The sequence below is a fragment of the Amborella trichopoda genome, chromosome 6 (assembly GCF_054954075.1).
Source record: "Amborella trichopoda isolate Santa Cruz 75 chromosome 6, AtrichopodaSantaCruz75HAP2 v2.0, whole genome shotgun sequence".
NCBI classification, from domain to species: domain Eukaryota; kingdom Viridiplantae; phylum Streptophyta; class Magnoliopsida; order Amborellales; family Amborellaceae; genus Amborella; species Amborella trichopoda.
The window spans coordinates 43,139,364-43,162,242 of record NC_142341.1 but is presented as its reverse complement, the minus strand read 5'-3'; the positions used below and the strand labels follow the sequence as shown (position 1 = coordinate 43,162,242).

General features: G+C 38.0%; 1 protein-coding gene across 10 annotated transcripts in view; it reads left to right on the top strand.

Moving 5' to 3' along the window:
- The first annotated feature begins 293 nt into the window (after window positions 1-293).
- Window positions 294-22,879, top strand: part of LOC18438711 (uncharacterized) — a 34,482-nt gene continuing 11,896 nt past the window's right edge. For 2 of the 10 annotated variants that reach the window (XM_088870980.1, XM_088870979.1), the window contains exons 1-6: window positions 561-697; window positions 4,352-4,538; window positions 4,624-4,720; window positions 5,147-5,335; window positions 14,095-14,184; window positions 14,395-14,453. In XM_088870980.1, the coding sequence (XP_088727106.1) occupies window positions 5,147-5,335; window positions 14,095-14,184; window positions 14,395-14,453 (338 nt within the window). In that variant the 5' untranslated portion in view covers window positions 561-697; window positions 4,352-4,538; window positions 4,624-4,720. Of the gene's footprint in view, window positions 698-765; window positions 940-4,351; window positions 4,721-5,146; window positions 5,336-14,094; window positions 14,185-14,394; window positions 14,454-22,879 lie in introns of those variants that run through there. The other 8 variants (XM_088870977.1, XM_088870976.1, XM_020670115.2 and 5 more) reach the window with 5 other exon arrangements.

The window sequence follows — 22,879 nt, the reverse complement described above, 5'->3', positions numbered from 1 at the left end:
TATAATAAGACTCAATAATTGATGAAAATCTTTTACGAGAGAGGGAGAGAGGTAAACAATAATAAGAAAAGTAAGGAAAGAAGTGAGAAACACAGAGAAACTCAAAAATTAGAAACACAGAACTAGAAACACAGAAGTGACTCTATTTTTTTGAAAATTTTGGATAATAGAGAAAATAAGAAGATAAATTTTCAAAGCGACACGTAGATAGAGAAAGGAGGGCCGTTGGTGCTTCCAGGCATAATGAGGGATGGGAATGGCTATACCTTTGTTAGGGTTAAAGATATAGAGAAGAGGGTCACGGGTGGTTGTTGGGGCTATAGGCCTAACTAAATTGAATAACTTGGGCAGCTTTAATGTGAAAATTTGCGGATAGGAAATGTTTCGTTACTTAAGAAGCGATGTTTTGTTTTACCATGAATTAGACAATTTCATGGTAAAATAGTATGCCAAAATTTTACTATGATATGTACAAATTTTTTTTACTACGAGACATTTACGCATCAACCAAATGTGTCCTAAAAAAGTTGGAGGCGGGAATTGGCGTTTGCCAACATTATAGAAGCACGAGACAAACGTCCACATGTCTCTCTTTCTCCACGAATTATTTAATCTTACACCCATCATCCTTGGCCTTCCGTACTTCTTTTTCGCTACTTACCCATTTACCTCCTCCACCGTCATGATTAAAATTGAGGTTCGTTTTTTTTGTATTCTTGTCGATCTTGCAGCATGTAGCCATCTTTTTTTTTTTATAATTACAAATCTAAATGGCAAATTTATGGTTCTTGAAGAGGCTGGACTGTTCTTCACTATGATGTATGACGGACAATAATGTTTGTTTGTTAATGAAGAACCCTAAAATTTTCTCTTACTATGTTTGGTTTTCTGTTTCCTCTTATGTTTGTTGGTTGTCTCTGAACTCAGTTCTGTGATTAGGTATTTTTGTTATTCTCTTATCTCATTTTAGCCCCCTTCACAGCGTTAGTAATTACATTTGAGATTATGTTTTTGTTCTGTTGCTTAGGTGTTCCTCATTTATTTATTCCATGTTATCTCTTTCTCTTCTGATTTGTCGTCGCTTCGATGAATATTTCCCCTAATTACGGTTTTGCATCACCTCTGTAGTCTTGAATTTCAATTTTCTTGTAATCTCACTCTTCATCTTGAGAAACCTACCATTAGAAAGTGGAAGATTATTCATATTCTTTATGGATTTATGTTGTTATTGTGTTTTTTTTGAAACTATTGGGTCTCTTTGCCTGTTTATTTTATCTTTCTATGAATGAAAATTTGGCCGAATTGCTACCTCGGCGGCTTGGCCCACGAACTACCTAGGCCTAGGCTAGGTGGTGGGATCTGGGCGGGCATGCCTAAGGCGGACGCTTAGGCTCGCACAAGGCAGGTGCCTAGGCGGCCACCTAGTGCCATCCCTTAAAAAAAGAGAAAAAAGAAAACAAAAAAAAAAAGAAAAAAATTCAAATCCATCCAAACAAAAATAAGTCTTGGTATAGCCCTTCTCTCTCTATATATCTTTATCTATCTCGGGTCCATATGCTCTCTCTACATATGAGAAGAAGAAGAAGAAGATGGACTCCAAGTGTTTGATGCACAATATTTCTCTTTGACGCCCGCACGCATGCATACACAAAGATACGCATGGACCCATGTGCTCACTCTTTATATGTAAGAAAAAGAAAAAAAAGATGACCTCCAAGTGTTCGATGTGAGGTCTGTCTCTCGCTCGACATATCCTCCAAGTGTTCGAGACCTCTGTCTCACAAATACAGATCCAAAAGAAAATAAAAGGATGATTTTTAAGAATTTCATGCGAGACCTCATGCACACACATACATGCCCATGCACATATACACACATTCACAAAGCTGACACACACACAAAACACACACACTCACAAAACAACATATGGCTCCCACCTCAACCCCCTTCCCTTTGAGCCGTCCAGGTATCTTGACGCCTCCATGATGTCGTGGAATGTTATGTCGATGACCTGGTTGTCAAATCAAGGGATTGATCTACTTACCTTGCTAATTTGGAAGTCGTATTTGAGAGATTAACGAAACATCAGCTAACGATGAATCCTTTGAAAGGTGTGTTCAAGGTAAAATCTGGGAAATTTCTAGGTTTCATTGTGGGACATCGAGGAATTGAGATAGACCCTACAAAGATATGTGCCATACAAGAGATGGCCGTGCCAAAGAACCTGTGTGAGTTGAAGTCTCTCCAAGGCCCAACCTTTCATTTCTCAACCATGTCTTCTCCAGTTCTCCCTCGTCGTCTCTCTATCTCTCTCAATCCCAAGCTCACTGCCGCCATTCGTGGCGGTGAGGAGCATGCCATTGACATCCTTCCTGGCTCAACAGCCGAAAGTGCCTGCCTTGGAGTAGGGGTGGCAACGGGTTGGGTATGGGTTGGGTCCAGCTGGACCTGGGTCCAGCTGGACCTGGGTCCAGCTGGACATGGACTTGGGTCCATCTGGAACTGGACCCAGACTTGAATAAATTCGGGTCTAGGTTTTGGACCTGGACCCGACCCCGACCCCGACCCTGACCCATCGGGTTCAAAAATTGGACCCATACCCTTACCCATCGGGTATCGGGTCTATCCCATCGGGTCTCAGGTCCATTGTCATCCTCACTATGAGCTTTTTTTTTTTCGTTTTTTTGTCCCTTTTTTTACCATCATATACCCATATTATTGACAACGAGGTCACAATCACCCGCTATTAGATTTCCAGCCGTGTAATATGTCGTTTAATAGCTAAAGATGACTACTGATTCTAATTATATAAGATCTTTGATACACCCAAATGAATAGGGCTTAAAGTATTTTATCTCTAACAGTTTACGAGTACTGGTTGGGTATGGGTCGGGTCTAGCTGGACCCAGACCCAAACCCGTGTGGTGTTTAGGTCCAAGTTTTGGACCCAGGCCCAACCCGCTGGGTCCAAATGCTAGACCCATACCTGACCCGTGTCGGGTATACCCGGCGGGTCTCGGGTCGGGCCCGGGTCCATTGCCACCCCTACCTAGGGGGCCCAGACCCCTGGTTGCCTAGGCTTCAGCATCCGCTTTCTTGAACATTGATTACTCTGCATGGGATATGGGCGGTCGGTATTCAGTGATATTTTATTCATTGTGAAATTACTTTTTAGTATTCTTAAACCAAAGGAGTGTCAACTTATGATAACCCTAGTGTTCAACTGTAGTATTGAGATCACTTACAGAACCATCTTTCAATTATGCTAGAAATGGCATATATTTGAGAGGGGTTATGGGTAGCTAATAAAGAGCCCCGAATCATTTTACCCAGTGTTCAATTGTAATATTGAGATCAATTGTAGAACCTAATTTATGACTTTCAATTACACTTGAAATGGCATAATATTTGAGAGTGGTTGGTAGCTAACAGAGAGTCCTAGATCATTTTACCATTTTTTTTTTCTTTTAGTTACAGTGCTGCAATAATATTTATTAAAATGCCTTATTCCTAAAGAATGAAGCTGGTGTCAGTTGTTATACTTGATTGATGACAATGAGGTTAAATAGGAGTTCCAAATTGTTGTGTAAATATTCGAGTGACTTGCCACAAACATAGCTGTGAATTGCTAGTAAATTGGTAAGATACTGCTTGAGATTATGGTATGCACATATCCAATCATTTGGATAAAAATATTGGCAATATAACTACATATTTAGTTGAAGGAGCTTTAGTCTATGGCCCGTGTGTATGGTCAGCTAGGGCTATCCACTTTCACAATCACACTTTTTTGAATTACTGTTACATATAGGTGCAAGGGTTTCTATTATACTTCATAGTGTGCAAGTGGGAGTTGGTTTCTTCATTGGCAACCATATATAACTTGCTGGTGACCACTCATCTTTTACTTTCTCTGAATTGTAGCTTCATTATTTGCATTAATGTTGCGGCTCTTGCTTGGCGTCATGTTTGCTCAATCATCTTACTTTGGAGTGGCATATTATCTATGCTTGAGTTTGATACCTTTTTATTGTAACTTTTCTCGTTGAGTTGATTTCTGAGAGTTATGATGGTGGTTGGCATAATCATTCTCTTATGGTGCTACTAATACCTGCACATGCATGCGTGCATGTTATCTGAATGCTCCTATACATGCTTCTTAATAGTGAATCAGCCTATGAAATACCGGCTACTACTAGGACGTTTTATTCCAACTTCAATTAATCTGTAGAATTTTCTTGTCTTGATGGTTTCTTTAACTTTGTAGAAATTTCTAGTTTGGTAGTTTAAGAGGCACGCTGTTTGATTCATGGTTTATCTTAATTGCCCTTTATTGATCTCTTTTGGCCAGTTGTAACTCTCTGCTCTTATACTGTCCAAATTTTCAAGAAATTTGATGCCTCCAGTGAAGATGAATGAATTGGGGCCAAATTATGCTGGCTACTACAAGCACAAAATTTCAGAGCTCCTCTCTGGGAATGAGGATCCATTTGCACATTCGCGAAATCAGGATTCGAATTCATTTGCAAATATTCCAAGTATGAAGACCAGAACTGAGGATCTTGGTAATGCATTTAGGAATGTAGGTGATAGCTTATGTGATGGTTCCCTTCCCTTGTTTAGTGATGGAATTGGGGCTGGGCTTTCAAGCTTTCAAAAGGACAGGCTTCAGTCGCTTCTTGTGCAATGTGTGGATCAAATCAACCAAGAAGTTGATGAGGTATATCTTAACTTCTGTCATTCTATATTGACAAGCATTACATCTGCTCACTACCAACTCAGCCAACAAGAACACTGACACAAGCACATGCACACAATAAACAAACAATTTGCATGCATTCACGTAAATCTCCATAGGAATTATTCTGGATGTCTTTCTTATTTGTTTGGATATTCTATATGTGAGTGATCATATTTAGGAACATTTCATGAGGGACACTTATGTTAGTGTCTAGCGACACGAGCGATAAATGGCACCATTTCTTTATGTGTCTTATTTTATTGCTAAGGATATATGTTGAGAGAATCCTACTCTATTTCCAGCACAATATTTTAGCTTTAGGGTGATGTAGAGTATAAAACAAGTTCTTGGTGGATGTTGAGCTGTTCTAAATTCACGGAATTTATAATTGGTCATGTGTTGCAGATGTTACCCCATGTCTACCAAGTATCCGCGTTTCAAGAAAGTTTGAAGGGGGCCTCAGCATCATCTTCTTCTTCGACTGCAGAACAAGAAGGGAACAGTATTTCCAATATGCAGAAGATGCCTTCTTCCCCCAATTCCAAATCTGCCGGCAAGTGGGACATTATAGACCATCATCTATCCTATAGACCAGTATGAAGCTTAATTTCTTAATCTCTTTTGGTTTTTTATAACTTCTTTTCTCCCTGTTCTCTGTAAATATTATAATGCACAACCCCATTATCATACAGAAGTCTTTGGGATGTATTTGGCAATAAGCAATGGTTAGGCCAAAGAGCTATTCTTGCTACACTTTAGCATAACTGGTCTCCACATCATCCAGTCCCATCTCTTGCCTGGTCTCCCATCCATTTGGCTACGGGCTTCCCCTCAAGTCTAGGCATCTAGGTCCATACTGCTCCCAACTCATCATTTATAGAAAAATCCAACATCCATCCACCACCACCTGGTTAAGACCTGGTACTCCTTAATTTTGATGAAAACTATGTGACAGACCAAGTAACCCTTTATTAATGCTGCTTCAACTTCAATGGCCATCCTGCACATTGCAACTATTGCTCTGGAGGTAGCTTGCCATTGGTCAGCTTCCTCAAATAGAAAATCTAGTCTATTAGGATCATTGTTTTCTCCGTTGGTTCTCTTGTTCCACCAACCCAGAGCAAGTTGGGACTCTCCCATTTATCTGAACTGAAATCTTCATTTATGTGCAACTTATTGCTTATAGTGAAGCTAGGCATCTAGAAATTTTGCTTCCTTTTAAATTGTTTTTCTCTAGTTATGCATGATTTTGAATCAAAAGAGAGATATCAAGAAAAGGCAGATCTATTCACTCTATCAACTGCACTTGATCTGATTTATCATAAGGGAATTGTCTTTTCTATTGATTCCTACAAACTGGATCCAAAAAAAAAAAAAAAATCTTGAATGTGGTATTCAACTCTGGGGATGACTCGAAAAAGAAATCTTTATTGGTTCTACTTCGTATCTTTTTTAAAGAAATGAATCTTGAGATACGGCCCAAACTCCGGTATTTGGAATGGGCGAAAGCTTGACGAAGCAATACCGCCTGGAAGTAGAAGGCGCATGGGCCATGGACATCTTTTCTTCAGAGAAGAAGCGATGAAAGTATCCTAGGAATAGGCATCGACTTTGTGTCATCAGCTACATCAAGTTGAGGATGCAAGCATTATCCGACATGATTGGGCATAAAGGGGTTTCTAGGTGGCTTTTCAATTCCACTGTCAAATCCTAGGGCTCAACCCTAGGCAGGTGGTGAAAACTACCAAGCAGGAGTGCGGTAGGGGAATAAGGAATTTCTGGTGGAGTGATGAAGTGCATAGAGATCAGAAGATCTTTTTTTCTATAGAGAAACATATCGGTCAATTATGATTCTTTCTTTCTCTATCAATTGTTTACACTTAGAATAAGTCATGCATCCTAGTTGAGACATACATAGTATGTTCGCTATACTGGTCAAGATAGGTCGGGACCATAAGAGAAAACATATTATTACTAGAAGACAAATTCTATAATTAATGATTCATAAATAAAAATGTATGTATAAATTAAATCATTTATTTTTCAACTTATAGACTTTATATTTTATTATATTCATATCAAAACTAAAATATTATAAAAATAGAAGTTTTTGATTCTTTTAAATTATTATAAAATAAAATTTAAAGTTATCAATAGAATAAATTATTAGAAAGTAATAATTCTAATTATGATTATAGAGTATAGTATTAACACGAAGGTGTAAATGAGATTTGAAATTAATCAATTCAATATTAAGAAATACATATACGTATAATGTAAATGTAAAGGAATGGAAATTACATTTGAAGAATTATACCATGAGAGAACTAGGAGGTCAAACTAATTCAAATATATACCATGGACTTTGGGAATGCGGTATAGTTGGGCTCTCATGTGGATTCGAAAGAATCACTCTTTCCACAGACCTAGGAGCTAAATCTTTACCTGCTAGTCAAGAGTACGTCAAGTTACAAATTCCTTCTTGATAGGACATGTATTTCTATTATATTAAGTAGTTTTTTGGGTGGGTCAGGTCAGGGGAGAGGGCCCCTACCTTTTGGTAGGAATTGACCATGCAAAGTAGCGTTGCTAATTGTTGAAGGGCTAACCAATTAAGTAGTTAACGATGGGATTATCATCATCCTTTTTGTAGTGACAAATTTTGCTTGTGTTTATAAGAAAAGGTCTTATGTTAGGCCCAAGAATTACCAATCCTATAAGATGATATAACCAATCCCTTCTCAAAAAACGCATAAGCTGGAGGAAGAAAGAACTAATCTTTTTTGACTCTATTCGTTCTGCATCTTCTGATGTTTTTAATAATCAAGATTCATGACTTATTTTATGACAGGAATAAAAAATGTTCGCTTTTTTTTTTCTTTGAATTTGCAATTTTTCGACTCTATTCGTTCCGCATCTTCTGATATTTTTAATAATCAGGATTCATGACTTATTTTATAAAAAAACGTTCTCTTTTTTTTTCTTCTTTGAATTTGCAACTAGTGTTACTAATAATCCATGTCATCATCACTCTAGTATATGCATGTTCCATGGAAAGTAATAAATCCATGTAAATAAATATGGATATTTGTACATTGTTCATGTCTCTGTTACAACATTTATAAATGGTTCAAATGAAATAGAAATAAAAATAAAATTAAATAATAAGAATATGTGTCTTGTGTACATTGTTGGAAAAACCGGGCGATCTAACCGCTAACCACCTGGTTAGATTGGAACCAGCCAATGGCCGGTTTTGGTTTTGGGCGGTTTTGGTGATCGATCGATATTTAAAAAAAATTAAAAAAAATGTATATAAATTCTCAAAAATAAGGAATTTGATTTGTAATGCATTTTCTTAAATATTCCTTACATTATGGTAAAGATTAAAAATTGTTTTGGTCATTACTACTCACTTTTATATTTTCTCATCTTTTTTAGAAAATTTTAAAAATTTCCCTAGGCACAAATCGATTCGTTAAAATCCATTTTTTTCATTATTTTTCAACTTCATATGAATGTGTTTTGTTTTAATCATTCTTTATATGTTTTTCATATTTTAGTAGTTTTTTTTTTTGTATCGTTTTTATTTTTTTCAACATTTTTTTGACCGCCTGAGACTTGCCCTATTAGAATGGTTGAATGGGCTGGTTTACTGGTTAGGCCGGTTGAACTGCTTCTGGGCCCATGTCTGGTAAACCGTTCCAGTTCGAGCTTGCGAACGCTGCTTGTGCACCACATTTTCCTTGGATTATGGGTTCAATCTGTTCGAGAACTGCTTCGTATTCCTAATTATTTACTATCCTATTGTTCTATCTATTATTATAGATTTTATTATATTATTGGAATAGTAATTATTCATATTTATTTAATAGTAATTTTTTTTGTTTTATTAGTAAAATGGTAATTAATAATAAGTATAGGCATATCAAGCTCTTAGCTGTGAAGACAATTCTCTCATTTTGACACGGGCTCTCTTGCTAACCTTAACTCTCTCTGGGACACTTGGATAAAGACGCTCAATACAGGCTGGTTCTGACCTCTCTCCTGCAACCACCACATCGTTCCAGTTGCTTTATTCTCAATTAAGAGGATAGCAACTTCTGGTACCAATCTTTTCTCGATATGTACTCCATTATAATTCGAATGCAGCACCTTGTACAATACTCTGCTCACTGACTCTTAAAGCAATCTTAACTATCCACTATGCTCCTGCTTGCAGCCATCTTCCATCTCTGCTCATGGATGTCCTGCCAAACCCCTTGACTGCCATCCTCCTGTTCTCGTACAGGTGTGAAGAACCTTGTTACCAAAAATTCCTTGCTAATGCTTCTGGCAGTGGAAGTGTGATGCACAAAGCATATTATAGAAGAAAAAGAAACCTCAATAATGGGGTAACAAGAGCCAAGACCCAAGATAGCTAGGAAATACAAGGTCTGAACGTCCAAATCCTGAATCTTCTTCGTTTCCTTTGAAATTATGTGATTGATTCTTTAAACAAGAACACTAAAATATGTATGTACAATTATCACACATATCACTCAATGTATTCATCCCTATCCCAACTAAACAGAAAACATATATCCTTAACTAACAAAATTCTTAAAAGTAAGATTTCTATTCCTCTTGCTATCACTGCTTCTACAACCCTAAAACCAATAATCCTAATGATGCCCCACTCTATACAAATTCAAAGTGGAAGTGGACAAATAGATGTCTATAAGGAATAGAGTTCGGATTGCAATTGAACGTGAATTTCGGGAGGGACAGTGATCACGTCCATACTAATGCTGATGAGGTCCGATGCTATAGCCTGATGTCCTACTATATAACAATTTCCTGCGCTTCTTGCAAAAAACTATCATCAACTATAGATAAATTCTTCAATATTAAGTGGAAAGCCTGTGTTGATGATATGGAGGACTCGAATATTGGACCATGACAGAGTATCATTTTAGATAAAAACTTTGAACATTTCTTTTTACCATAACGGATGCTGCTGTAGCTGATTCAATATTGGCTGTGGCAATGATATCTTTTGATAATTGTCGTCAATGTAGTCACTTATATCATATAGGACATATATATATATATATATATAAAAGCTGGGATTAGCCCACTAGCTCATATGAACATATGAGCCCAACGGCTCAGATTGAATCTGGGCCGATCTGACGATCACGGATGTCCGGTAGTGTTTGAATTTTAATTTTTTTTCTACAAATCCAAATCACTTAAAATTTTAGGAGTGTGTTCACCAAAAATAGTTGAATCTTCGAAAAATATCAAAAAAATATTTTACATGAAATAAATTGATCAAAATACCCTCGAAAAGTTTCGAGGGTACTTTGGTCATTTTTTTTGCGTATAAACTTTTTTATATTTTTGTTAGGTGCGCCTTGATGAGAAGAGCACACGCCTAAAATTTCAAGTAATTTGGATTTGTAGCAAAAAAATTAAAATTCAAACACGAAATGAGGCCGTGACCTTCAGATCGGCCCAGATTCAATCTGGGTCGTTGCGGTCATATGTTCGTATGAGCTAGTGGGCTAATCCCAGCTTTTTCCATATATATATATATATATATAGGAAGATACTACAAAAGGCCTATAGGCAAAAATGAACAGTGATTTCGACTACTCTCATCACCATCCAAACTTCATCACACGGTCATAGTTGTCCTGTAGTGTTTCAATTTTAAATTTTTTTTAACTAATCGGAATGATCTAAAATTTGAAGCTAGTGTACCTCTTAGTGTACACACGCTCCAAATTTCAAGTAGTTTGGATTTGTAGAAAAAAAAAGAAAATTGAAACACTACTGGACAATCTTGACCGTGCGATGAACTTTGAACGGTGATGAGGGTAGGTGCAATCACTGTTCATTTTCGCTTATAGGGGTTTTGTAGTATCTTCCTATATATATATATATATAGGAAAAAGTTTATATAGAGCCGAGGCTCTAAACAATCAAATTCGAGCTTACCTTAAAATTTTCATTAGAAGAGGTTATTTTGATACTCAGATATCCTCAAATTGGTCATCTCGACTTCAAGATGCATGGATATGAGAAAAAAATGGATTTCACGTTTCGAAATAGTGGATTTTGTAATGCATTTTTGGACCGTCGATTTTCAAAATTTTCAAGTTTTCATAGATATGTTGATTTACACTATTTTTTAAGCTTTAAACTTTATAAATAAAGATGAAAATATATTTTAAGGCTTTCACAAAGATTTTCAATATTAAAACCATATTTTTCTACACTATTTGAAGGCAGGCTCTAATTTGATTGTTTAGAGCTTAGGCTTTATACAAACTGCACCCATATATATATATATATATATAGAAAAGCTGTTGAAGAAAGTATAGAAATGAGCTAATAAGCTTTAAAAATAGAGTCCAAATGATAGAAATGGCCTCTGATCCTTTACTTGACAACCCTATTAATGAACCTGATAATGATGAAATAGAATTCAGTAACCTTATACAAGAATATAAAAATCCTCTAACCCTTGAGGAAGAAACCGCTCTTTCTAAGAGCATCATTAAGCTAGAATCTTCTAACATGAATACAATCCAGGATTGTAATTATGTTAGTCTCCTTGATAAAGTAATTACCCAAACATTGTTTACCATAATAGAAATAATTGTCCATAAAGAATACAGTTTTAAAACCACTGCGCTAATTGACTCAAGGGCAGATTTAAATTGTATAAATGAAGGACTTGTCCCAACTAAATATTTTAGTAAAACAACCCAAGTCCTAAATACAGCTGATGGCAGCAAAATGAAAATTAATTATAAACTTTCTAATACTGCAGTTTGTAATAATGGTAAATGCTTCGAGTTTCCTTTTATCATGGTTAAAGGCTTAAGACAGTCTGTAATATCAGGAACTCCTTTTTTAAATATGCTTTATCTTATAACAATTGATAGTATAGGAATTAGAGCCAATATCGAAGGACATGAGGTAAAGTTTAGTTTTACTGAAAAACCAAAATTAAGGGAAATAAATAATATAAAGGAAAAAATCTCTAATAAGGAAATTTTTTTATATTACCTTAAAGAAGAAATAAAGTATAAAACAATAGAAACAAAACTTTTGCTTCTTGAAAAAAAAAAAAATAATAGAAAAAATTAAAAATAATATAGAAAAGGAAATTTGTGCTGATCTCCCAAATGCTTTCTGGAATAGGCATAGGCATATTGTTAGTTTGCCTTATGAAGCTAATTTCCATGAAGAAAAGATTCCTACTAAGGCTAGGCCCATTCAGATGAACCCTAGGCTTCTGAAAATTTGTAAAAAAGAGATTGTTGAGTTACTTAAAAAAAAGCTTATTCGAAAAAGCTCTTCTCCTTGGAGCTGTTTAGCATTTTATGTTGAAAATGCTTCTGAAATAGAAAGAGGTGCACCCAGACTAGTTATCAATTATAAGCCCCTCAATAAAGCTTTAAAATGGATAAGATATCCAATTCTTAATAAAAGGGATCTATTAGATAGACTTGTTAATACCTGTATCTTTTCAAAATTTGATTTAAAATCAGGATACTGGCTGATACAAAGAGCAGAGAAAGATCATTATAAAACCGCTTTTAATGTTCCCTTCGGACAATATGAGTGGAATGTAATGCCTTTCGGTTTAAAAAATGCCCCTTCAGAATTTCAAAATATTATGAATGATATATTTAATCCTTATACAAAATATCTGATTGTATATATTGATGATGTTCTAGTTTTCTCACAAAATCTAGAGCAACATATTAAACATTTAAATACTTTTATTAAAGCAATTAAAGTAGCTGGCTTAGTAGTTTCTGCTAAAAAGATTAGCCTCTGCCAAACAAAAATCAGGTCTTTGGGACACAATATTTTTCAAGGACGGATTATCCCTATATATAGAGCCATTGACTTTGCCAATAAATTCCCTGATATTATTACCAATAAAACTGAGCTTCAAAGGTTTCTTGGCCGTCTTAATTATATAGTTTTTATAAAGATTTGACAATTGACGTTAAGCCCTTGTTCCAAAGATTAAAGAAAAGCCCTCCGGAATGGACGGATTTACATACTTCAGCTGTCTAAAAAATAAAAATAAAAGCAAAATCTTTACCCTGTCTTACACTCTCTGATCCAACTGCTTTCAAAATTATTGAATGTGATGCTTCGGAAATAGGGCAAGGAGGAATATTAAAACAAAGAATAGAGAATAAAGAGCAATTAATACGCTTTACTCCAAAACTTGGAATTTAACTCAACAAAACTATTCTACTGTTAAAAAAGAGATCCTAGCTGTTGTTCATTGTGTGACAAAGTTTTAGAGTGATCTCCTCAATAATTTTTTTGAATACGTACTGATTGCAAGGCTGCTAAAGACATACTCCAAAAAGATGTAAAAAATCTCATCTCAAAACAAATCTTTGCACGATGGCAAGGTATACTCTCATCTTTCGAATTTGATATTGAACATATTAAAGGAACCACCAATTACCTTCTTGATGTTTTGACCCATGAATTTTTGCAAGGAGGCCAACAGGAGTCTCTCAAAGAAAGGGCCTATGGAAATTATTCCAGTCCCAAATAAAACCTTAGCATCCTCATCATCACCAATAAACCCAAAACAATCCAAACGAGCCCAAGAAATAACTTTTTCACCTGAACCTGTACCACTCGCTATAAATAAGCCTGGTGAAAAGAGTAGATTCTTAGAAACCTCCTTTATAACTATTTTGAGCGTTTATTCCTAAATACTTTGAAATTTTGAGCCTCTATTCCTAAGAATTAGGTAAATCTAATAAAAATATTAGAAAAATAATTCTTAAAAATTAAATTGACCAAAATACCTTTAAAACTTTCTAGGGTATTTTGGTGAATTTATTTTTTGCGAATTATTTTTTTAATATTTTTATTAGGTGCGTCTTGCTGAGAAGAGTGGATGCCATGCCCAATTTTTAGGGGTATTATGGTTAATTTATTTTTTACAAATTATTGTTTTAATATTTTTTATTAGGTGCACTTTGATGAGAAGAGTGGATGCCCCAAATTTCATATAATTTGGTTTTGTATAAAAACTAATAAAATTTAAATACGAGATGCAGTCGTGACCTTCAAATCAGCTCATATTCAATCTGGGCATTGGACTCATGGTTTACTGCATGTGCCTGTCTTTAAAAGTCTTTTGAACTTATTGGTAATGCTCGTCTCTTTTGATCGATAGCTAAATTTGGCATAGTTCTCCATTTCTGATCGACTGACCCTGATATGTTAGGACTGTAGAGCTGTCTACGTGTATAATTGAATCCCAAATGTTCTCACAAACTGACTATTGATTAATGGTTTCAAATACTATGCAGGAAAATCCAGAAAAGCAAGGGCCTGTTGAAATTTCTGGTGTAAAGTCTGATGAAAATGTTAAGAGTCACTCCAGTGCCTTGTTGTCAAAGGTCATTATTGCTTTTCTGTCAATTTTTCGACTCTCGAGTTTCTTGAGTTTATTCTTGTTTTGAAATTAGATATTTAACACGGCTGCTAAACTTTCCTTGTGTTAGTGTGAGGCCAGATGTATATGGCTAGCTTAGCTTAAAGAGCTAATTCTTGAGAAGTTTCTATATTATGCAGTTATTTGATCGTAATATGTTATAATTTTCCTTCAGCTAGGACAGATGGAGCAGCAGCTTGAAGAATTACTCAATGTTGTGATGTCCTGTTGCAGGTAACTGAACTGCATGCACTGTATTCTCTGATTTCTTTTTTTATGCAGAAGCCTAAAAGGGCATATACTGCATGCATGGTAACATAAAATTTTACTGCATACTAATAGTGGAAGTTAGAGAATTGAACTAAACCAAAGAAGTCGTGTTGAGTCAGAAAACATCAACTCGGGGCAGCCCCCAAGTCTCAAGTAAGGTGGAAGTAGAACACACAAATGCGGTAAAGAACCAAATCCAGAGTAAGGGTCCGACTAAGCCAGTCAGTCCCGAGCGACGAACGATTTTCTCTGAGGGGTTTGCTATGTGAGGGTAGCTCTCAAGTCTCAGAAAAGGCAAAAATTGAGCCTGAGAAAGGCATGGAGCATGCAGAAAAGAGTAATGTGGCCCCCTCTAAAGAGGCCATCATATGCTCGCTTAAGCAAAGTATCCGCCAGATGATGCAGGTTCTGAGCTATGAAGAGACCGGTTTCATTGCCATATGGCATGAGAGTGACCCACCATCTCAGTCCACAGTGAAACCGGTCATTGCCAAACCGACTTCATCGACATCCCAACTCCTTAGACCGAAACCAAAGAGTGAATCAGTACTACTAAACTGCTTCAAAGGGCTGAAAGCCTCATTGTCAAGATAAACCTCATGAACAAGGAAGGGACTCTGCCACCATTCATCCCCACTACTCTTTTACTTGGATTCATCTTAGAATCTCGGAGATCCGATGAACCGGAGTCTTCTTTGGTCAATTCAGATGATGCGACCTCCCTCACCTTCATCCGCCCAATCACTCCATCCTCTAATGAGAGCTTGTGACTCTCATTTGAGGGAAACCACTCCTTAATAGTGGCAGAAGTTGCCCCCTCTGTTAGCAACCTCACTAAATTGACGTCTCCATGCCCTAAAGAGGACATGATCCCCTATGAGGTCGATTGCATGCTCTCCCCTTGCCTCGAAAGCCCCATATGTTCTCTTAATGATGATGATGTGACCTCTTCATCTTATGAGAGTTGCATATCCTCATTTGATGGTGAGGAGCCCGATGCTGATGATGCGGCTTCCCTCACCATCACCCCATCCTCTGATGAGAGCTCATCAATTTCATTCGAGGAAAACCACCTCCTAACAGTGAATGGGATGATTGGCATTCCCTCTATGGGCGACCTCACTAAAGTGGTTTCGCAATGCCCCAAAGGTGTCATGATCATAGTTAGCAAATTGCAGTTTAATTGGCGATTTTTTTAAAAATTCAGCGTTTTTATGGAAATAGTTTTAAATGGTGACTTTTTTAAAAGGTCGGCAAAAAATCACATAGTTTTTATAAAAACGTTTAAACCGTGTTTTTTTCATAATACTAAATCAGGCAAAAAAATCGGGTCTTTTTTACCTATATTTTTTTTGGAAAGAATTTTTTTCTCTCTTGTTTTGTGTATTGCAGCCATTGCTACTTTGCTTTTGAAAAAAAATATGATTTAAAAAAAAAAACTAAAATAGAAACTTTTATCCCCACTGTGTTCTTCAAAGCCACAGTTGCATATTGAAGGTATGAGTTTTTTTTTCCCGTTTTTTAAAAGCTTAAACAAGTAGATGCAGATTTTAGTTGTTATTTTGGAAAATCATTGTGCAAATGAAATACTGTTTATAGCTAATCATTTTGTAAAGTAAATCATTGTGTAAAGAAAATCATATACATGCAGATTTCTGTGATTATTTGTGATACTCGTTTTTATGAAAATACTGTCTATGGCACAAATTAGAGCTCAAAACATATAAACGCAAATTAGAGCTCAAACAGTCTTTTACTGATGAATGAGAAGCAGAGAGTGTGACTACAGAACCAAGTAATCAATATTTTGTTTTTGATTATGTGATAACAAAGATAAACAATATAGTGCCAACTGTAAACTTACAGAAGCAAGGAATTGCACATATATAATTAGTTCCCCAAACTTAATCCTTCAGCTCTGCTTGCTGTTCCCCAAGAAAATGAAAAACCCTCTTCCTTTTCTCTCTCTAAAAATCAGTTAGGGCCTCTTCACAAATTGGTATGGTTAGTGCTTTCTGTCAAACAACATCCCAAATCAGAGAGAAAAACTATCTTCAAACTATCCCAAATCAGAATCCCATCTTCCTTTTCTCTTTCTAAAAATAGAAAAACTCTTCAAACTATCCCAAATCAGCATCCCATCTTCCATTTCTCTCTCTAAAAAACAGTTAGGGCCTCTTCCATTACAGTTTGTGAAGCCAATGACCTCTTCCTTCTTCTTTCTTCTCTCTCTATAAACCCTAATGGCTATGAGCCCAGCCCTATTTTCTTCTCTTCCTTCTTCCCTCTCTTTCTAAACCGTAAACACAGGGATGTGAACCCAAATTTCTACGAGCCTCTTTTCATTTAAAGAAATTTATAAAACTTTAACCTTAGTTATAGAGTGACCATCGTCACCATATCATAGGTAAATCATTGTAATGAGAAAACAAAAATCGTGGTTTTTTTGGTATGTGCGAACTAGGTGTGATGTTTAAGTATTTAATGAATAAATTTATATAATATATTTTTCACCATACGATAGTTAACATATTTAATGAGAGTTTCACATCCTCATGATTCCTTATGAAATCAATGGCTCGTTCTCTCTGTCGCGAAAGCTTTAGATGTTCTCTTGATGATGATGATGATGTGCCTTCGCCGTCCTATGAGAGTTTCACATTCTCATTCGATAACGAAGATATCCATGCCTTGAAAAATGAAGTGGGCCCGATGGAAAACCCGATAACTATCATCAATGATGCTGTTGAGATGACAACAGTTGAACCCATGATCGAAAACCTCATCGAACAAGAGGGATTTGGTGAGCAAACTCCGTTGGAGTGTATCACCTTGAATGAAGAAGTTTTCGTGGCAATCAGTCCCAAAGCCTCCATTATATTGCTCCCTAATGATGAGCAGCTTGATCTTTCAGGGGAAGAAGAGCCTCCAAGATTGGCCGTTGTTAATTCCATGGTGATCAATAAAACATCAGAATCCTATAGAGACGAGATTATGCCGCTTAAGGCCACATTAAGGCAATTGCAAGCCAAAATGAGGTCAAAAGATGAAATGATGGAAACCATGTGCCAAGAAGTGTTGGTGTCCTATGAGGTCGAGCATACACCCTCGGCACGCCAAACTTTCTTTACCCTACCAACCACCATGTCAGTCCATTGAAACGATGACATCAAAAGAAGAGCTGCTCCCACCCACACCTCTCTCATTCCCAGTTTATCCTCCCATGACTCAGGTTGAGGAGTTAGTGAAGAACATGGTGGCACAAGCACTGGTGAAATATAGTGTTTCAGGCATGGAACAGTCAAGTCACTACCAAAAACCATACCTGGCTTATGTTGATTAAACTCCATTCCCTCCAAGCTATCAAAGGGCCCGATTTCGCTAAATATGATGGTACCGCTCGTCACAACAGCATATAGCCGACTTTGTTTTTGCTTGTGGCGATGCAGCAATTTATGAACATATACTAGTCCAACAATTGTGGGAAACATTATAGGATCCGCTTTCAAATGGTACTCTCGGCTAGCACCCAGTTCAATTTCATCATGGGAACAAATGGAAGAAGAATTCGTCAAACACTTCTATGATATAGAAAGGAGCATGCAGCTTTATGTTCTTGATGTAAAGCAAGAGCCACATGAGCTAATGATCAAGTACATCAGAAGATGGGACAATTTGGCCATCAATTTGGCCACTCCGGTGGGCGAGCTTCAAGAAGTGGAATACTGTGTAAAAAAATGCACCAAGATTTGTCAATGCATGTCAACGCAACATCCCCCTCCACGTTTGCCAAAATGATTGACAAAGCAGTGCGAATGGAAGGCTTGCTTAAACACCATGAAAAAATATTTGAGCCCTTCACCATGCCAGACATAATGTACTCTTCATGTCAAAACTAGCACAAGAGTTATTCCTTTGATGAAGGCATGTTCCTCGAGTTACTTGAAGCTCTCATCTCCGAGGGAATGATCGAGCTACCCGTGCCAAAAAGGGCGGAGGAAGTTGGAAGAAACGATGAGCCCAATTATTGTCAATATCACAGAATGCTTGGTCATATGACCAAAGATTGGCTTGCTACTAAAGACATCATCCAAAGGTTCATAAACAACGGGCAGTTAAACTTGGGGCCTGATTCTATGCATGATGAGTCATGAGCCTAATGGTCCAAGCCGCAAGACCTTAAACTGGACAGCACTGGTTCAAGCTATACGACCCTATACTATAGCTTAGGTCCCGGTGGCATGACCTTAAACACGCTTCCCAAAAACAAATGCACATGGCGAAAACCCGTAAGGGCGTCGTGGGTAAAAATGTCGCAAAAAATGGAAAAGAAAGAGAAAAGAAATGATGGACATGATGTGCACCCCAAAGACCACCATGGGCAAAATATGTCAAAAAGAAAAGAAAAAGAAAAAGACAACCGTAGTGAAAACCTGCAAGGGCGCTATGGGCAAGTGTCAAAATAAATGGAGGTTGGTGAAAACCCTTTGGGGCACTCTCTCAAATGACGGACGTGGTGTGCACCCAAAAGCCACCATGGGCAAAATATGTCAAAAAGAAAAAAAAAAAAAAAAGACGGCCGTAGTGAAAACCTGCAAGGGCGCTACGGGCAAAAGTGTTGAAATAAAACGAGTGTGGTGAAAACCCTTCGGGGCACTCACGCTCAAAAGATGGACGTGTTGATCCTATCTTATGGGTCATCACAGGTAAAAATGTCATGATCCCACGTCTCTGAAGCATGACGTTGAACTACGCGACATATAGTTCGTTTGCACAACTATAAATTGCTTTCCGTTCGTATATATCCCCATGGGTTGCTGCATGACACCTCGCCCTTTTTGCCCTTATCATGCCACCCCTTCATATCATCCCCAGTGAAGGAGCACAATTGTGCCAACATCCCCTGTGGAAGAGCACCACCACTCCAAACTCTACACCACACGGTGGTCTCCCCAATTGAGGCGTACCACAATTCCAACTGGGTGACTTCAAAACATGCAATCGCCTCCCCATAAAGCCATATCCCCATTTGAGGCATACCACAGTTCCAACTGTGTGATTTCAAAGCATGCAATCACCTCCCCATAAAGCCATATCCCCAATTGAGGTGTACCACAGTTCTGACTGTTTGACTTCAAAGCATACAATCGCCTCTCCATAAAGCCATATCCCCAATGGAAGAGCATCGTCACTCCAAACTCAATACTGTAAAGTGCTCTTCCGTATTGAAGCATACCATAGTCCTGACTGTGTGACTCTAAACCATGCTATCACTTTTTCATAAATACCCCCAATCGAGGCGTACCACAGTCTCAACTGTGTGACTTTGAACCATGCCACCGCCTCTGCATGAGAAACAATGTAATATCCTCAATCGAGGCGTACCACAATCTCAACTGTGTAACTTTGAACCATGCCACCGTCTTTGCATGAGAAACAATGCAATATCCCCAATCGAGGCATACCACAGTCTCGACCATGTGAATCGAGGTGTTCCACAGTCTCAACTGTGTGACTTTGAACCATGCCACGTCTCTGCATGAGAAACAATGCAATATCCCCAACCGAGGCGTACCACAGTCTCAACTTTGTCACTTTATACCACCACACCCTATAAGGCGCTTCCACCACCTTATCCATTTCACGCATCACCTCATACATGAGCATTTGCACCTCACCAAACACATCATCTGCCAAGACTCGTTTGGTCTCCATTTCCCTAATTGAGTCACACCACTCATGGCTCTCTTAAGCCTCCATCATTCATGTTCCAAGGCAAATTACAGGGCCATTACCCTAGTCTCAAACCTTGTGGCAACTCAATGCCACACGTGGCCCATTTATCCATAAGTCATTCTACACTCGATTGTGAAACCTCAATCATACCATCCTTCTTTCATCTCCCCTCAACCGCACGTCTTAAGGCAAACCATGGGACTATCACCTTAGTCCCGAACCGTGTGACATCTCAAATGCCGCACGTGGCCTATTGCCCCAAGAGTCGAACCACCCCAAGGAATTCTTAAAACTCCACGACTCCCCCATGGAGTCTTATCATGGTTAATAAAGTCACAAACACCCTCTAAAGGGCCACATATTTCACAAAACTTGCAATTTTCCCTTGGGGCCTGCACCTTATGGTGCCCCATGATCTCACTTCGTGTCATGCGTGCCCCTACCTCTACAGTCCGACATGGGTGAGGACTTTAAAAGCATCCCTATTCGGTCTAAGTGGGTGAGGACCTTAAACTTTCCCTCAAAACGTCCAACAAGGGTTATGATGTTAAAAGATCCTCGATCACATCCAAAGAGAGTGAAGATGTTTAAAGCCGCTTTATGTCTGATAAAGGTGAAGGCTTAAAAAGCACCCCTCCGCTCATCCAACAGGGGTTATGATGGTTAAAGACCCCTTGCATATGTCCAACAAGGGTTATGACGTTAAAATATCATCGATTACGTCCAATAAGAGTGAAGACGTTAAAAGACTCTTTATGTCTGATAAAGGTGAAGACTTAAAAAGCACCTATCCGCTCGTCCAACATGAGTTATGACGATTAAAGACCCACTATATACGTCCAACAAGGGTTATGACGTTAAAAGATCCTCGATCACGTCCAGTGAGAGTGAAGATGTTAAAGCCTCTTTATGTCCAATAGGGGTGAAGACTTTAAAAGCAACCTTACTTTGGTTTAAAGTGGGTGAGGACCTTAAACTTTCCTTCAGCATGCCCTACATGGGTAAAGACTTTAAAGCACCCCTATTTGGTCTAAACAGGATGAGGACCTTAAACTTTCCCTCGATGAGGTGGTCACCCCTACTTGAGCGCTCTAATTCAACCACCCACGCCCCAATGAGTTGAACCATCCACAACCACCATGAGGCTACCACTCTCATGTGAGTCCACCACTTGCCGTAAGAGTAAACCCTTACTCCTCGTCAAAATTCCAACTCTTGAGCCTACCACTCCCTCAAAGAGTCGCGTCACTTACATCCCTAATGAGTGTCTACCTCACCCATTTCATGAGACCAACCATGATCCTCAGGGAGTCTCTATCTCATGAAGCAAACCATTACTCCATAGTCAAGTCATACCTTCGCCTCATTTCAAGCACCATTCATACCCTCGAATGGCCACTCTCATTCGACCATTCCACTTCAGTTGGCTCTACATCCGCTTGTCACTCCTTAGAGTATCATTCAAAACCACGAATGACCGCTCCCATCTAAACCAATCCCATCTCCAATGGCTTCATCACATGCACCATTCAAACCCTTAATTCAAAACCTTGAATGGTCACCCAGATGGAGTGCTTCACTACGGATGAGCTCATCGCCAACCCCCATCTCACATATGTGCCCATGAGTGATTGACCACATCAATCCCCATTGGAGTCATCAACCCCACGTGTGGCCACTTCTACTGGACCACTCCATACCCATGAGGCAGCTCGACATTCTTATATTCCACCAGGCATCATCCAGATTCATGAATGAATGCCCCCATTAACCATACCCGGTCCCGATCGAGCTCAAATTTCAGGGCAAGGTTCGTCTTGTTGACGCGCACGTTTTGATATAAAATTTTCCTTGAGATGATGAGCGGATGGGGAGAATTCGAAGAGAGAAGTTTGGTTAGAAAATGAATGATTTGAAAAGAGAAAAATGTGTTTGATCAAACGGGCATATTTTGAGATCCCGACATCGGATCGTCATGAAAATGGATGCATTGCGATCGTGGGATGATGACGAACAATATGAGGTAAAATTTGAACAAGATGAAGGGTCGGATAGTGCGCAATTTAAAGATGAAAACAACAAGTTTTCCAGTTACCTGAATCTCATTTTCTGACGACTTTCCAAATTGGGAACAAGTTCAAATGACCATCAAATTTGATAATTTTTATCACAAAATGGCCGTGATGCGATCCTATCCGAGTTGTGATGAAGAAATTTGTTGGAAACACAACGGATTGGTCTTCATGAAGAATTAATAGTTTCCATGTTCTTAATGATGGTCGAAATTTTTATTGCCATAAAAAAAAGTGATTTGGGTGTCGAAATGGATATCAAAATGACTGCAATAATTTGAATGTCATTTCTATGGCGACGGATCGTCCGAACAGTCACCGAAAAACCCCCGAATGATGTCCATGGCTTGGGCCTTTTTCGAAGGGAACCAATTAGTCATTTCCTACATTGTGTGGGGGGGTATTGTGGTCATTTTTCACTAATACGAAAATGTATTTTTAATTCAAGAAAATGGTATTTTTGGTAAATTTAGGCTACTTTTGAGTATCCACCCATGTTTTGGTGGATGCCTATAAATATATGTAAGCTCATTGTGTAATGACACTTGGAGAAATGGAAAAAATTTGAATGAAATTTCATTT